The sequence below is a fragment of the Panthera tigris genome, chromosome A1, assembly GCF_018350195.1.
Source record: "Panthera tigris isolate Pti1 chromosome A1, P.tigris_Pti1_mat1.1, whole genome shotgun sequence".
NCBI classification, from domain to species: Eukaryota; Metazoa; Chordata; class Mammalia; order Carnivora; family Felidae; genus Panthera; species Panthera tigris.
Window position 1 is genome coordinate 81,983,301 of NC_056660.1, and position 16,286 is coordinate 81,999,586.

Consider the following 16,286-nt stretch of genomic DNA (forward strand, 5'->3'; position numbering starts at 1 on the left):
AATAATCCTAAAATTTTTATGGAACCAGAAAAGACCCTGAATAGCCAAAGCAATCTTGAAAAAGAAAACCAAAGCAGGAGGCATCATAATCCCAGACCTCAAGCTGTACTACAAAGCTGTAATCAAGACCATATGGTACTGGCACAAGAACAGACACTCAGATAAGTGGAACAGAATAGAGAACCCAGAAATGGACCCACAAACGTATGGCCAACTAATCTTTGACAAAGCAGGAAAGAATATCCAATGGAATAAAGACAGTCTCTTCAGCAAGTGGTGCTGGGAAAATTGGACAGCGACATGCAGAAGAACAAACCTGGGCCACTTTCTTACACCATACACAAAAATAAACTCAAAATGGATGAAAGACCTGAATGTAAGACAGGAAACCATCAAAATCCTCGAGGAGAAAGCAGGCAAAAACCTCTTTGATCTTGCCCACAGCAACTTCTTACTCAACATGTCTCCGGAGGCAAGGGAAACAAAAGCAAAAATGAACTACTGGGACCTCATCAAAATAAAAAGCTTCTGCACAGTGAAGAAAACAATCAGCAAAACTATAAGGCAACCAACAGAATGGGAGAAGATATTTGCAAATGACATACCAGATAAAGGATTAGTATCCAAAATCTATAAAGAACTTATCAAACTCAACACCCAAAAAACCAATAATCCAGTGAAGAAATGGGCCAAAGACATGAATACACACTTCTCCAAGGAAGACATCCAGGTGGCCGACACATGAAAAAATGCTCAACATCACTCATCACAGGGAAATACAAATCAAAACCACAATGAGATACCATCTTACACCTGTCAGAATGGCTAACATTAACAACTCAGGCAACAACAGATTTTGGCAAGGATGTGGAGAAAGAGCATCTCTTTTGCATTGTTGGTGGCAATGCAAGCTGGTGCAGCCACTCTGGAAAACAGTGTGGAGGTTCCTCAAAAAACTAAAAATAGAACTACCCTACAACCCAGCAATTGCACTACTAGGCATTTATCCACGGGATACAGGTGTGCTGTTTTGAAGGGACACATGCACCCCCATGTTTATAGCAGCACTATCAACAATAGCCAAAGTATGGAAAGAGTCCAAATGCCCATCGATGGATGAATGGATAAAGAAGATGTGGTATATATATACAATGGAGTATTACTTGGCAATCAAAAAGAATGGAATCTTACCATTTGCAACTATGTGGATGGAGCTGGAGGATATTATGCTAAGTGAAATTAGGCAGTCAGAGAAAGACAAAAATCATATGACTTCACTCGTATGAGGACTTTAAGAGACAAAACAGATGAACACAAGGGAAGGGAAACAAAAATAACATAAAAACAGGGAGGGGGACAAAACAGAAGAGACTATAAATATGGAGAACAAACTGAGGGTTGCTGGAAGGTTTGTGGGAGGGGGAATGGGCTTAATGGGTAAGGGGCATTAAGGCATCTACTCCTGAAATCATTGTTTCACTATATGCTAACTAATTTGGATGTAAATTTTAAAAAATAAAAAATAAAATTAAAAAAATGAATAAACGTTAAAAAAAAGTTGTGGGATTAGTATCAGATAATATGATATTTAAGACTTTTCCACTTTGGGCAAGTGAATTTTCATAACTTTCTTATGCTATTATCTGTCTGTTTATTCATATACATTTGTGTATTTATATATTTCATATTATTACATCATGATAACACTTCCTCCATTGTGTTAGGTGTGAGATTACATGAGATAATGTGTTTAAAACACAGGGAGTAGTACATTATACTAAATACTGCATCACCCAATAACAACTTAAAGAATGAATGGATGAATGCAAATATTGAATCTTACCTTACTGGCTAGGTGTTGAATCCTAAACTAAGACGTGGTTTTCAGAGTTAAAAAGGTTCATAACCAAAAATGACTATCAGTATATTTAGGAGCTTCCTTGATGGTCTCAGGAGTCTACTTAAATCCTATATAATCCTATAAACAAAAATATATCATTTCTTTGGAATAGCTGCTGTAGGAAATAGATTCTTATCCCATGAGGGGTTTTTTTTGTAAATGTTTATTTAGTTTTGAGAGAGCAAGAGACCGAGAGAGAATGAGAGGGGGAGGGACAGAGAGATAAGGGGACAGAGGATCCAAAGCAGCCTCTGTGCTGACAGCAGAGAGCCTGACACGAGGCTCGAACTCATGAACCGTGAGATCATGACCTGAGCCAAAGCTGGATACTTAATCGACTGAGCCATCCAGGTGCCCCATGGTCTGAGTTTTTTATAGGGCTTCCTTAGTCTGTACTTTTATTACTCCTCTGCCTCTGGTTGCATCTGAAAGGTCTGCCCTCCCCATCCCAAGGCTATCCTCCAGCAAGGAGTGGGTACATCACGGGCTATGGTGCTGGAAAGAAGAGACAAGATGGTCCTGGGAAGGGTGGTCCATGTACTTTAAATTGGTTTCAAGTAGGAAGGGTGGGTTTTCTCTGATCCACCTATATTTCCTACCCTGTGTGATAAAGGCATGCCTTTGGGTGACTGACTTGGTTAAGCAGTGTGGAGGGCAGAGTAACAGCCCCAAAGATACCAAATTTCTGACCTAGTGAATGTTGTTTCGAATGGCAAAAAGGACTTTGCAGAGGTGGTTAAGGATTTTAAAGAAGGCAAATGTCCAGGGTTATTTGGGTGGGTGCAATGTAATCCCAAGGGTCATCATAAATGAAAGAGAGAGGTAAGAAGATCAAAGTCAAAGAGAGATTTGAAGATGGATAATGAAGCCATGCAGGCGGCCTCTAGAAGCTGGAAAAGCCCAAGAATTGGATTCTTCCCTAGACCTCTGGAAGGAAAACAGCACTGCCAACACCTGGATGCTAGTCAGGTGAGACTTATTTCAGGTACTGACTAGAGATTAGGAAACAAAATTAAAACTTTGCCCAAGTGTGGTTTGACTAATAAAGGAAATTCTATTTATTTTCCTTTCCTCACATTCATCCCTAGCATTTGCCTTCAAGGAACACACAGACTTCAGAGTGATATGGAAAAACGAACAGGCAGTTACCATCGTGTTTCTATGAGGAAAATACAGAGTGTTACTAAAAAGTATAGGAGGGACACACAATCCCAACTTGGGGAGCTCAAAGATTTCCTAAATGAAATGGCCATTGTATTAATCTGAGTTTCCCAGAGAAATGAGCCATGGAGAGAGGAGTGTGTGTGTGTGTGTGTGTGTGTGTGTGTGTGTGTGTGTGTGTACATATATAATTTATTATAAGGAATTGTCTAATGCAGTTATGGAGGCTGAGAAGTCTCAAGTCAGTAAGCTGGGGACCTGAGAGGACCAATGGTGTGAGTTTCTCTGAGTCTGAGTCCCAAGGCAGGAGAAGATCAATGTCTCAGCTCAAGAAGTTAGGCAGAGACTAAATTCTCTTTTACTCTGCCTTTTTGTTCTATTCAGGCCTTTAATAGATTAGATGAGGCCTACCCTTATTGGGGACAGCAATCTATTTACTCAGTCAACTGATTCAAATATTAGTTTTGTCCAAAAACCTCACAAACATACCCAGTATCATGTTTGACCAAAAATATGGGCATCCTGTGCTCCAAACTGACACATAAAATTAACCATCACAGCCACTCAGGTATGACGTGAAGGATTAGTTTGTATAGCATCATAATCCAGCTTGGTCCGATGAATATAACATGAAACATTTTTTGTGAAATATTTGTTCATAAAAAGAACAAAGCAGGTTCTGACAGGGAAATGTCTCTAATGTATACAAGTGAACAAGGCAATTCTCAGAGTTATTACACATTACATCATCATCGTTTTAGAAAAGAAAGATGTTTGTAAATGTGTATATGTACATTCAAAGCACACAAAGGAGAGTATAAAGTGTATAACAATAATTGACAGTGATTCTTTCTGGGAAGATGTGAAGGAAAGGGAAAGATACAGAAGAAGAAATTTCAACATGTTACCAGTGTATGTGCATGCATAGAAAAAGACATGGCAGATTACTCACAGAAGTGTTAAGAGAAGAATTTTTGAGTGATTGGGATTCTTTATGGGTAGTTTTATATTCTTTTAGTTATTCTGCATTTTCTTTCTTTTTTAGGCCTTTTATTTATAAAGGTTTTAGCTACCTTTAAAAGGTAATACATGTACATAGTCTGAAATTCAAAAGGCACAAGATACCTAGGGAAAATCCTCTCACGTTTGGAAATGACATGGTGATTTATGGGAAGGAAGATTTTATTCAAGCCCGGGAACTATCACCATAGGGTTAGGGACAACTGTGATGGAAATCCGCAGTGAGGAAGAGAGATCCGGCTCAACTTTGAATACTGCACAAGCCAAGCGGGAATCTATAGCCAAGGAGCAAGGTGGGGGTCTCTGAATAGAATATTATTAAGAGGAAACATCAGAGTTAAGGTGGGGGGGGGGCGGGAATTCGGTCTAAACGCACCCATGCGGCGGCGCCTGGGTGGCTTCGTGGGTTAAGCCTCCACTCTTGGTTTCAGCTCTTCATGATCTCACTGTTAGGGTCACCGTGGTGAGATCAAGTCCCGCTGTCGGCTCCGCGCTGACAGTGCAGAGCCCACTAGGGACTCTCTCTCTCTGCCCCTGCCCCACTCACTCTCTCTGCCTCTCTCAAATAAGTAAACTTACAAAAATAAAATTTAAAAAGATAAACCGAACCAACAGGACTCTTGCTGAAGGCAAGCCGAGGTGATCAGACCCCACTGGGGGATGCAAGCGATGAGGACTTTGGTCATACGTCAAGGGAGAGCACACATGGAGGGTGGGGGATTCCGGCTGAACTGACACGGGAATTCCTGTTAAAATGGGTCGATGCAGAACGGCACGTGGAAGTCCAACAGTGAGGTCTGGTTGCACCGGGGTTGAGGGTCGCCTGAGTAGGGTTCAGTCAGTGGGCGAACCCTCGCCAGTGGAATCAGGGTGTGTGGTCCTTGGGGGGCTGGCGTCCCTCACTAAGCAGGTGTCAACACTTCCCTTTCATTGCCGAATCCCACTCCATTCAAAGTTTTAATTGGCTAGCCCTTTTAGCTTACTTGTTTTTGGTCACTGCTTCCTCTACCTAGGGCTTCGGGCCCTAGGGCCGCAAGACAACATGACGGGGAAGCGTGGCGACCCCCGCGGCGATCCGGGAGGTGGGCCACCCCCCTTCCCGCCCCCGCTGCCACCCGGCTGCCGGCCTTGAGCTCCCCGCCCCCCAGAACGAGCTAAAGAGCGAACGGCGCCCGGACACAACAACCGGCCGTGCTACCAGAGCCCTCCAGTCGGGAGAAAAGGCGTCCGTGGTCCCCAAACCCCGGCAACCCAAGGGTCAAGGGAGCGTGCCGGAACCATCTGCGCACCCCCAGTATCTGGAGCCGGAGGGAACGCGTTTGCGGAGGACTTCCGGGGCAGGGCCTGGCAGGAGCGGAAGATCCCGGCGGCGCCGGACAGGGAGCTGGCGACAGCTGTGCGGGCTCGGGGCGGGCCCGGTTGGCAGCGGGAAGGAGGGCGCGCGCGGGGGCGGTGGACCACGCTCTGCCGGATTCTCCGGCCGCGCGGCCATGAACCTGGAGCGGCTGCGAAAGCGTGTCCGGCAGTACCTGGACCAGGTGGGCGGCCCAACCCGGGGAGCGCAGGCCCCGGGGCTCGTTGAGGCCAGCGCGCCCGAGCCCTTGCCCGCAGGGTAACTGTCGTCAGGGTCTTGCTGGCGCTTCGTCCGGCGGGGCCTGGGCTGAAGCCCCGGAAGGGAGGGAGGCAGCCCCTCAGCCCTCTCTGCATCTGGGAGGATGAGGAGCCCTGGGAGCGCAGGCCACCAAAGCGCAGCGCGAGCTTTACACGTGTTGACTCCCGCTCTGCAGCCGTCCTAACTGCTGCGCGCAGTGGGTGCTCAGTACAAACTTAGTGCTCAGTGGAAGTTAAAGGGTTATTTTAGGAGGAGAGTTGCAGGATGGCCTTTGAATTTAGCTAGCTAATGGAAAAGTTTCGAGAAGCTTAGTTGTAATTCTTATTTGGCAGAATTCAAGTGAATAAAGATACAAACAAGCCTGTTGTGTCAAATCAGTACTTTAACAAATTCATGTTGGGACGCCTGGATGGCTCAGTCGGTTGAGCCACACGGACTTCAGCTCAGGTCATGATCTCAGGGTTTGTGAGTTCGAGTCCCGTGTAGGGCTCTGTGCTGACAGCTCAGAGCCTGGAGCCTGCTTCGGATTCTGTGTCTCCCTTGCTCTCTGCCCCTCCTCGGCTCGCACTCTGTCTCTCTCAGGAGGAAATAAACATTAAAAAAAATTTTTTTTTTAAATAAAAAATAAATGTTAACTCTGTCTGTATTCCCTGCACTGCCCATGAATGAGCAGCAGTTTGTTTAGGAAGTGTCTCCAGAATCAGCAGCATTACTTTTATCCACAAGGTCAGGTAGTTTGTTTGTTTGTTTGTTTGTTTGTTTGCTTTTAACATTTAGTTTTTGAGAATGCTAGCAGGGCAGGGGCAGAGAGAGAGGGAGACAGAGAATCCCAAGCAGGCCCTGCGTTGTCGGTGCAAAGCCCAGCCTGGGGCTTGAAACTACCAACAGAACCCTGAGATCAGGACATGGGCCACCTAGGCGCCCCAAGGTCATTTAGTTTTATAAAATTTATACTCTCCAAATAAGTTGAAAACCAGGAAGGGGAGGGAAAAGCATATTTGATATGAAATGTTTCTAATGGATGTGACATAACACTGCCAGATGCCTGCGGTATGTTAGGGTCCTGTGTTGGTGAGTCAGTTGAACTGAACAGGTGCTTCTGAGCACTTTCTTTTTGGTTCTGGGGATGTAGTGAGAGATGAGACAGGTCCGGTTTCCACCCTGGGGGCACCTACCTTGAGCAGATTTGTAACCATTCCATAAGCATTCCTTTTCCCAGATTGACTGGTGACAGAGTACCTAGCTGGTGTTCAAGAACTGTACAAAGACAGAACGTTGCTAATGAGGAGATAACTGCAAAATAATTGTTTAAATTATCTACTGTCTTAGATACCTGCTTATACATTTTTACAATGTATAAGTTTAAAAAAATCCTACCTTCTTGAGCTGTATGTATCAAAGAGCCTACAATAATGTTTTTGTACCTTTGAACCAAAACTCACCTAGCTGAGATGTAAAATGGAGATAAGATTGGTAGACCTTTGCTACATGTAAAAAATTGTATTAAGATGTTGATTTATTATATAGCATTCTAACGATATTAGATATCTGTTTAAAACTATTGAAATAACAAGGTGGTTACTTTTTGTGTTTTGATACAGCAACAGTATCAAAGTGCTCTATTTTGGGCAGATAAAGTAGCTTCACTCTCTCATGGTAAGTGACAACTTGTAATTTTTTTTTCTGATTTCTATTTTAAAAACTTTTCTATCTTTCCTTGTGCCTCTGACCATTTATGTGATTTTTTTTCCTTCCAGAGGAACCCCAGGACATTTATTGGTTGGCTCAGTGTCTTTACCTGACAGCGCAATATCACAGAGCAGCTCATGCACTTCGGTCACGAAAACTGGACAAAGTAAGTGATTGTGTGAACTTTAAAGCTTCCCAAACTTTTCAAAAATGCTGTTAGATGAGGGGCACCTGGGTGGTCAGTTGTTTAAGTGTCTGACTCTTGGTTTCAGCTCAGGTCATGATCCCATGGTTTGTGAGTTCGAGCTCTGCATTGGACTCTGCACTGACAACATGGAGCCTGCTTGGAACTCTCTCTCTCCCTCTCTACCCCTTTTGAGCCCTTTCTCTGTCTCTCTCAAAATAAACTTAAAAAAAAAATTGGGGCGCCTGGGTGGCGCAGTCGGTTAAGCGTCCGACTTCAGCCAGGTCACGATCTCGCGGTCCGTGAGTTCGAGCCCCGCATCAGGCTCTGGGCTGATGGCTCGGAGCCTGGAGCCTGTTTCCGATTCTGTCTCTCCCTCTCTCTCTGCCCCTCCCCAGTTCATGCTCTGTCTCTCTCTGTCCCAAAAATAAAATAAAAAACGTTGAAAAAAAAAAATTTAAAAAAAAAAAAAAAATGAAAGGTATTAATTAAAAAAATATCATTAGATTAAATGTCAAAGTTATTTAAAAGGATTCAATTTTTCTTATTGAATGTAAAGAAAAATTGTCTTATTCCTAATCTCAGTCACTTTTGTCCCCCAATCTAATCACTCAGTTTTGAAAATTCTGTTTTCTAAGTAACTCTGAAATTATGGATATTCGTTTCCATTTCATTACTGCTCATACATGTCAGGCCTTTAATTTGTTTTGTTTTAGCTTCTTATCTCTTTTCTTTGATAATATCTTTCCCACTTCCATTTTCCCTGACTCTTTTTAGCAGTCTTTTAAACTATCACAAGAGTGGTCTTCCTAAAACACAGAAACACAGACCTGATTGTAGCACTGACAGTATCAATCAGTGATTTCCCACTGCCTACATAGGCACCAGAGTCCCTGTGGTTTCTCTCCGTCGGTGTCGAACCCACCACCACCACCAGTACAAGTAACATGTGCAAACTGACTGTTTGCAGTCCCATAGAGGAGTGCCCCTGCTCAGTGCCTGGAATGCTGGCCAGCCCCTCCACCTCTGTCCCTTGCACATGTTTTCTTAACTGCTAGTACTTTTATGCCGTTCTTCCAGAGTTTATATAGTTTACGTCTCACGAGTACTGTGTTTGCATCTTCCTGCCATAACCTCCTTAACAGATTGTTTTCTCTCCTAGCTGTATGAAGCATGCCGCTACCTTGCAGCTAGATGCCATGTAAGTATGCCATCTGTTTTAATTTTCTTGGTAAAAGTTTAATTATGTTGCTGTTATACAGAAATCTGGTGGTGGAGCTGGCAGATTAGTAAAGTATTCATGAGGAAGTGTTCTTTTCTTTAGTATTGTGTGCTATAAAATATTGATTCTCTATTTACCAATATCTGACATGCATGAAGAAAACTCTGCCTTAGAATTTGAAATTTTAAGCTCTACATTTTAAATATAAGTAATGAGTAGGTATATTCTATGACCCTTTTAAAATTGACAGTATTTGCTTGTATGTCTAGTGTTCGAAGTGATAGGTGATAAACAGTAGTTCTGGCTTTTGCACAACACAGTATGCTGCGAAAGAGCATCAGCAGGCACTTGATATTCTTGACATGGAGGAGCCAATCAACAAAAGGTTATTTGAGAAATACTTGAAGGATGAAAGTGGCTTGAAAGACCCCTCCAATGACTGGGAAATGTCACAGTCCTCCGTAAGTAATGCTGCAATAAGCATACTTCAGTAACATCAGTAAGAATTACTCACACGACATGCAAAACATAAATCACTTTCTTTTATTTCAGTATCACCATGTTAAAACAGTTCAGTTGCCAACTTACTTAATTTGCCACTGAAACACAAGAAGACTCCGAGACATTTCTGAGTCATTAGATGGAAGCTATAACTATGTCCTCATATGCTTGAGTCTGAAATAGGCTGACTTGAGAGCTTTCTTCTCATTTGATGCCTTAAATTACTCCCACAGATGGAATAACTTTTCCCTTTCTTACTGTGTTTCAATACCTACCCCAGGAAACCATAGTTTGCTTCTTTCCAGGGAGTGGTTTGGTGTTACTCTTTATGTAATTTGTTTACTTCAGTTTGTATACTTCATACCTGCCTGAAATTGCAAATTCCTTGTTGGCAGAGATTATATAATGTAACATAATAAATGACATTCACAGATTACTAATCTCGACTGTTATTATTTTTTCTTTTTTTCTGCTTTTTTTTTTTTTTAACAGCCTTCTTGAGACTATTTATGTGCTAAGGAGCACGTTTATTTTTCTGCTAATAAAGGTATTTATGAGGGAGTCTGGTATTACCATTATTATTTTTGGACTACATACCATTTACCTGCTAAGAAATACATGGTTTGTAATGCATTATTTATCTTATGAAATTATTATTATTATTAGTATTATTTTTTACAAGTCATAAGATACTGCATTGGTGTAAGAGTCTCTTGTTACATCCTCTTATTTTTAAGTTTGGATTTTATGATGAGTCTTCTTTGTCCCTTTACCAGTTTTAGCTGCCCGTCTCTGGATCATCTGTAGGTTTAGTTGCATGTTTCTTGAGGTTCAGAGTCTAGAATCTAGGTTGGATTGCCGCCCACATCCTCTTGTTAGTGGTAGTGGTGAGGTGGCTACTCTGTGAACACCTCACATGTACTCGCTTTGCAGAAGACTAGCACCTCTGCTTCTCACAGGGCCCTGTAAGTTAGATGAGGAAAGGAAACTTGTCTAGGGTCACTAGGAAGCATCAGAGCTGGGGTTTTAACTCAGGTCTGTCCAGTGCTACAAGTTCATGACCCTAATCGCGGTACCTTATTGTGCCAGTTTTTCAGTGTTTATTACTAAGATCCTTTCATTGCGACCCGCCTATCAAACTGTCTGAGTTTAATTTAATATTTGTATTCTGCTTGCTATCTAAATCATTACCCTCTTTGAGACAGAACAGATAAGGAACCAAGTAGCAGTGACATGCTGTAGTTCTAAAGATTGTTGTAGTTCTAAAAATTGTTGAATTTCGACGTATTGATTTAGTACATGACTCATCATATTTTTCCAACAGATAAAGAGTTCTATTTGTCTTTTACGAGGGAAAATCTATGATGCTCTGGATAACCGAGCCCTAGCTACCTATAGCTACAAAGAAGCGTTGAAGCTGGATGCCTACTGTTTTGAAGCATTTGATCTTTTAACATCACACCACATGTTGACAGCTCAAGAAGGTTTGGAAACTCAGGTGTTTTCATGTTTAGCACAATTAATATCATTTGGATTTTTTTTTCTCTGAAACCTATACAATCAAGAGCAGACTATGCATGTTTAAACAGACCTGAAGCACATTGCAAAGGACAGTGGTGGATTGTGCAGTGCCCTTTGCTGTCAGAATCTTTAGGGTTGTGATGTGGTGAGGTCATCTTTTTGGGAAGTAACTTGAGGTAGTGTAAACCAAGATCTCAGTATCTGATTCAGAGATGCCCAACATGGCTTTACCTCAAAGCCTTTAACAACATCAGGGTGCAGGTCCCAGCTCCAGACAAGTGGAATGGAATCTCTGGCAGTGGGGCCCTGGCGTCAGATGTTTTAAAGCTCTCAGATGACCCTAAGGTGCAGCTAGGCTGAGAACCACAGACCTAGTATGTCAGCAGTAATATGAGGTGGATATGTGCAAGAAACACAGAGAAAATAGGGATGTTGTGTTAGTGGGGTTCAAGCACATTTTAGTCTATCTAGTGTAGTAGTTCTCAGGTTGATTTTGTGCCCTAGGGACACTTTTGATTTTTATAAATTGGGGACGGGATGGGAGGTTGCTAATGGCATCTAGTGGGTGGAGGTCAGAGATCCTGCTAACCATCCTGTGGTGGCGTGGGACAACCAACCGACAGAATTATCCACACAGAGTGTCAGCAGTGCTGAGGCTGGGAAACTGGCTGGGTGGTTCTTACATCTGGTGGTGACCAGAATCGCCTAAAAGGCTTCATGGCTTAACCCTCCAGGTGGTTCTTATCATCTGGGTCTGGAACCACTGTCTTAGATTTTCAAGTATATTTTGATCTTGTTATTCTCTCTTTTGAGTTCGATTTACTTAGACCAAGAACTATAGAAGAATATTTTTTATTGATGCCTTTTTTCCCCCATAAATATTGTGAGGACATTCTTTTTTCTTAACATTTTTAAGAGAAAGAACTTCTTGAGTCACTACCTCTTAGCAAGCTCTGTACTGAAGAACAGGAATTGCTACGCTTTCTATTTGAGAACAAATTAAAAAAGGTGAGTAAAAACACAAAATTAGTTTTGCTTTATGTAACTATTTTACTAAATTTGGCATCTATTCTTTTACTAGTTAAATTTTTAAAACTTAATTTTTATTAGCACATTTGCAAGAATAGATTTTAGATTACTTGAAATAGATGATATGATTCCTTAAAAAGTGTCCAAAAACATGTCTTTTTTCTAGGGATTCCTTATGCTGAAAGATTGAACTGTAACATAAGTGGGACGTTGTGTGAAAATGAGGATTTTTTTCTTATGCTTAGTGAACTTTTTTTTTTTAATTTAATTTATTTCTGAGAGAGAGACAGAACATGAGCGGGGGAGGGGCAAAGAAAGAGGGAGACACAGAATCTGAAACAGGCTCCAGGCTCTGAGCTGTCAGCACAGAGCCTGACGTGGGGCTCGAACTCAGAAACTGTGAGATCATGACCTGAACCGAAGTTGGATGTTCAACTGACTGAACCACCCAGGCGCCCCTGAACTTCTAATTTGTAAAATACTTCCTGCCCTGGAATTCCGTGATAAAATTGAGAGTCCAGCTGATTAAGAGGAGGGCTGATAAGATATAAAGTCAGGGCTCCCAGAGGTTCACACCTGCCCTGTGTAAACCCTTGAGCCATTGGGCCAGATCGAGTCTGCCGTTTGATTTGTACTGCACATTGGGTTCATGTTTCCCTTTCTCTGTTGCAGTATAATAAACCCAGTGAAACTGTCCTCCCCGAGTCTGTAGATGGTTTGCAGGAGAATCTGGATGTGGTAGTGTCTTTGGCTGAAAGACATTATTATAACTGTGATTTTAAAATGTGCTACAAGCTTACTTCTGTGTAAGTATATCCACTTATTTCTGTGTAGGAGCATAGAGTCCATTCTCATTTTACCTAAGAAGTATGTAGGACTGCTTTGTGAATAAGCTTGAACTAATTGGTGATAATTGAAGTTGCCTTTACAATTTGCAGAGTTTACTAGAAGGGTTATTGTTATCTTAAAAGAGCAATTTACAGACACAGGTTTATGGGCACTTATAGGTTTAGTCCATTGCCTTGGGAATAGACAATTTCCTCGTCTCAGTGTTTTATAATTTGTAAATTTGAAAATACCATTCTGGCACATAGTCTCATAAAATCCCTTCTTTGTTAAAGTAGGGACTAGTCAAATCCTGTAGATGCTGGGTGCTCAGTCAGGCTTACTAAGTAGCTAAGCCATCTCCCTGCCGCCCCCACCATACCAGTTTTCCAGCGCACATGATTCAAACTTGTCTTGTAGCTAAATTACATATGCTATTTTTAACAGATCTTTGGGATTACTTAACATCCTTGAATTCACAAAAATATTAATTGACAAATACTTACGATCTGTTTAATATTTCATATTGTTTTTAATCCTTCTTAGTAATTAGACTGCTTATTTTGTAATTCTGTTGATTTAAAATAAATGTATGTGATAGTGTTTATTTTTATTCCTTCTAAATAAACCAGAATTTTCCCTTTCATTTATAAGATAATCATTACCTTAATTGAGCCAACCTGAAGGTAATGGAGTTAAAAAAGTAAAAAAAGTATTTTACATAAAGATGTAATGACTGTTTAGACATAGCTATTTTAATGAGGTATGTTCTGTTATGTATTGCTTCTGGCATGGTAAATGTTGCTTTGACTTTCAGAGTGATGGAGAAAGATCCTTTCCATGCAAACTGTTTACCTGTACATATAGGGACACTTGTGGAGCTGAATAAAGCAAATGGTAATTTTCTTTTAATCAAAATAATAATTGTTAAGACAAAAAAATTTTCTGTAACTCTTGAAATTATGTCTCATAAGTCCTGGATAATTGAGATTGCAGTTAACAACATAATGGAGTTCTCTGACAAAAGTAACAGCTAGTGTAAGAAAAGCTTATCAGAGTGACTGAGGATCAATTCTCTTATGCCTACAGAACAGTGTTTGTTTTCCCTTGCTTCCTGTTGTCAAATGTACTTTATGGTTTAAGTTGTATAAGCTTTAGAGTATCGGCAGATAGTTTTTCTTTTTTTTGTAAAATCCTAAGAAAACTGATAGAAAACTGATAGAAAATAGTTTAGAAACTGGGTGGGGGCAGAGTTTTTGCTTGTGTTTCCTATACTTTAACATTTCAGAAACATTTTAGTTATGTTTGGATGTTATTTGCCCTTAAATCTTTTAAGCTGTGTCAGGAGTTTAAAAAGCCTGACACTCCAATTCCAAACCCCTGCTGCTCCGGGTGTGGTCTATGGACCAGCAGCATCACATCTCCTAGAAGCTTGTTGGAGATGCGGACACTCCGGCTGTGCTGGTCTAACGGATCCAAATCTGCACATAGGAAGCTTCATCATGATGTGTTAGGACTTACACGTTACTCAAGAAGAAATCATCTTGCTGATTTGAAACTTGAAAGTTTGATCACTCAAATTGGTTATGGGTAGTTAAGATGGTCCATAATAAGGGCACAGAGTGTGTGATACCAGTTATGAAGATAAGCGAAGAGCTTTGAAATTACTTCTCAAGCACCATGACGTGCTTTATCATGAGAGACTCGTCCAGTTTTCCAGTCACTCCAGAAACACTCAGTGTCCACTTGTAGGGTAAGACGTTGGTGGGGGGCTGTGAATGAAACAACTGTAGTAGTTGTATATTTTATTAAGTAAATAGAAAACTATGAAAGTGTTACTATAAGAATAAATTTGTTTGATCGTGAAGAGTTGTAACTAGAGGAAAGTCATATCTTAAAACTGACTGGATCTAATTCTTTTTTTCTTTTTTTTAATGTAGAACTTTTCTACCTTTCTCATAAATTGGTGGATCTGTATCCTAGTAATCCTGTAAGTAAATGTAAACCTTTTTTCTTATGGTGTTTTTTTCTTACCTGAACTCTAAAAAAATACTTAACTGGCTTTTAGGTAGTAACTTATATTTAAGTTCAAGCAAATAATGTTTGTTTATTTATTTATTTATTTATTTATTTATTTTTATTTTTTTATTTTATTTTTTTTTACATTTATTTATTTTTGAGAGACAGAGTGAGACAGGGTGCAAGCAGGGGAGGGGCAGAGAGAGAAGGAGACAGAATCCAAAGCAGGCTCCAGGCTCTGAGCTGTCAGCACAGAGCCTGACACGGGGCTCGAACCCACGAACCATGAGATCACAACCTGAGCCGAAGTCGGATGTTCAACCAATTGAGCCACCCAGGCACCCCCAAATATAATGTTTATTTTAAGGTGTTGGAGGAGGACCTCCTAGTGCTATGATAATTAGAAGTAGCGTTAGCTTTTCAATCCATGAAAGTATTTAAGTATCTTGAAACAATAGCTTAAAACAAAAATCCTTTTATTCTGGTTACAGAAATAATATATGCTTATTTTAATATACTTGATATACAGAAAAATAAAATGTTGAAAATGAAAGTCATACTCTCACCTCTTGTAAGTGATGCTAATAATTACTTGGTGGCTTCCTCACCTTGCACGTACAGCATAACTTACTGAATTGTGCAGTAGTTGGGTCATTGGGTCTCTTAGGCTACCTTGGAACACAACTGGGACCCAGAGATTAAAACTAATTCAGGAACTGTGTCCTTAGAGACAGAAGTTAGGGATCAAAGCCTAAGCCTCACCCAAGAATCTCTGCCCTTGGCCAGTATGAAAATAATTTAGAAAGAGGCAGAATCAGTGCAAGAGAAGTCTGCTAATGAGGTCGAGCCTGCATAGTGCTGGTGAGAACCTGGGTGGAGCCAGGGAGGACACGACTCAGGCTGGTGTTTGTACCAAGTGTGAAGGAACCTCATCTTGTATCGAATGCTGCAGGGACATCATTGAAGGCACTTTGAGGAAGAATCTGTTCTTTTTTCATCTAGGACCCTTAGTAAACAGCCTGTCTCAGAGAAGTTTCTAACTTGAACTAGAATAACTTGAGCTAGAACACGTAATGGAATGTGTAGTCCACCCTCTGGCCTGGTATGTTAGAGATTTCCAGTTCCAAGTCAACCATCTTTGGTCACAGTAAATTTTGAACTTTTTAGGTGTCTTGGTTTGCAGTGGGATGCTATTATCTCATGGTTGGTCATAAAAATGAACATGCCAGAAGATACCTCAGGTATGGATCTGTTGTCTTTCTCCCTCTGTAACGAGCCTATAGTAAGGGATTTCTTGTTCATCCTTTTTAATACGATAATTAAGTACTTTAAAAGCAGTATGAAAGGATAATTTTTTTCAGATTCAGTTCAGTTGCATCAATTATGTACCTTTTTTTTTTTTTTTAATGTTTATTTATCTTAGAGTGAGAGAGAGTGCACACATGAGAGCAGGGGAGCGACAGAGAGAGAGTGAGAGAGAGAATTCCAAGTAGGCTCTGCCCTGTCAGCACAGAGCCTGACGTGCGGCTCAAATTCACGAACTGTGAAATCATGACCTGAGCCAAAATCAAGAGTCAGCTGCTAATTGACTAAGCCACCCAGG

General features: G+C 41.0%; 1 protein-coding gene across 3 annotated transcripts in view; it reads left to right on the plus strand.

The window, feature by feature from the left end:
- The first annotated feature begins 5,434 nt into the window (after positions 1-5,434).
- CDC16 (cell division cycle 16) overlaps positions 5,435-16,286 on the plus strand; it is a 43,847-nt gene continuing 32,995 nt past the window's right edge. For 2 of the 3 annotated variants that reach the window (XM_015544595.2, XM_042980842.1), the window contains exons 1-11: positions 5,437-5,619; positions 7,295-7,349; positions 7,451-7,548; positions 8,729-8,767; positions 9,109-9,249; positions 10,614-10,773; positions 11,727-11,818; positions 12,512-12,645; positions 13,482-13,561; positions 14,605-14,654; positions 15,851-15,924. In XM_015544595.2, coding sequence (XP_015400081.2) covers positions 5,572-5,619; positions 7,295-7,349; positions 7,451-7,548; positions 8,729-8,767; positions 9,109-9,249; positions 10,614-10,773; positions 11,727-11,818; positions 12,512-12,645; positions 13,482-13,561; positions 14,605-14,654; positions 15,851-15,924 — 971 coding nt within the window. In that variant the 5' untranslated portion in view covers positions 5,437-5,571. Of the gene's footprint in view, positions 5,620-7,294; positions 7,350-7,450; positions 7,549-8,728; positions 8,768-9,108; positions 9,250-10,613; positions 10,774-11,726; positions 11,819-12,511; positions 12,646-13,481; positions 13,562-14,604; positions 14,655-15,850; positions 15,925-16,286 lie in introns of all 3 variants that reach the window. The other variant, XM_042980844.1, reaches the window with a different exon arrangement.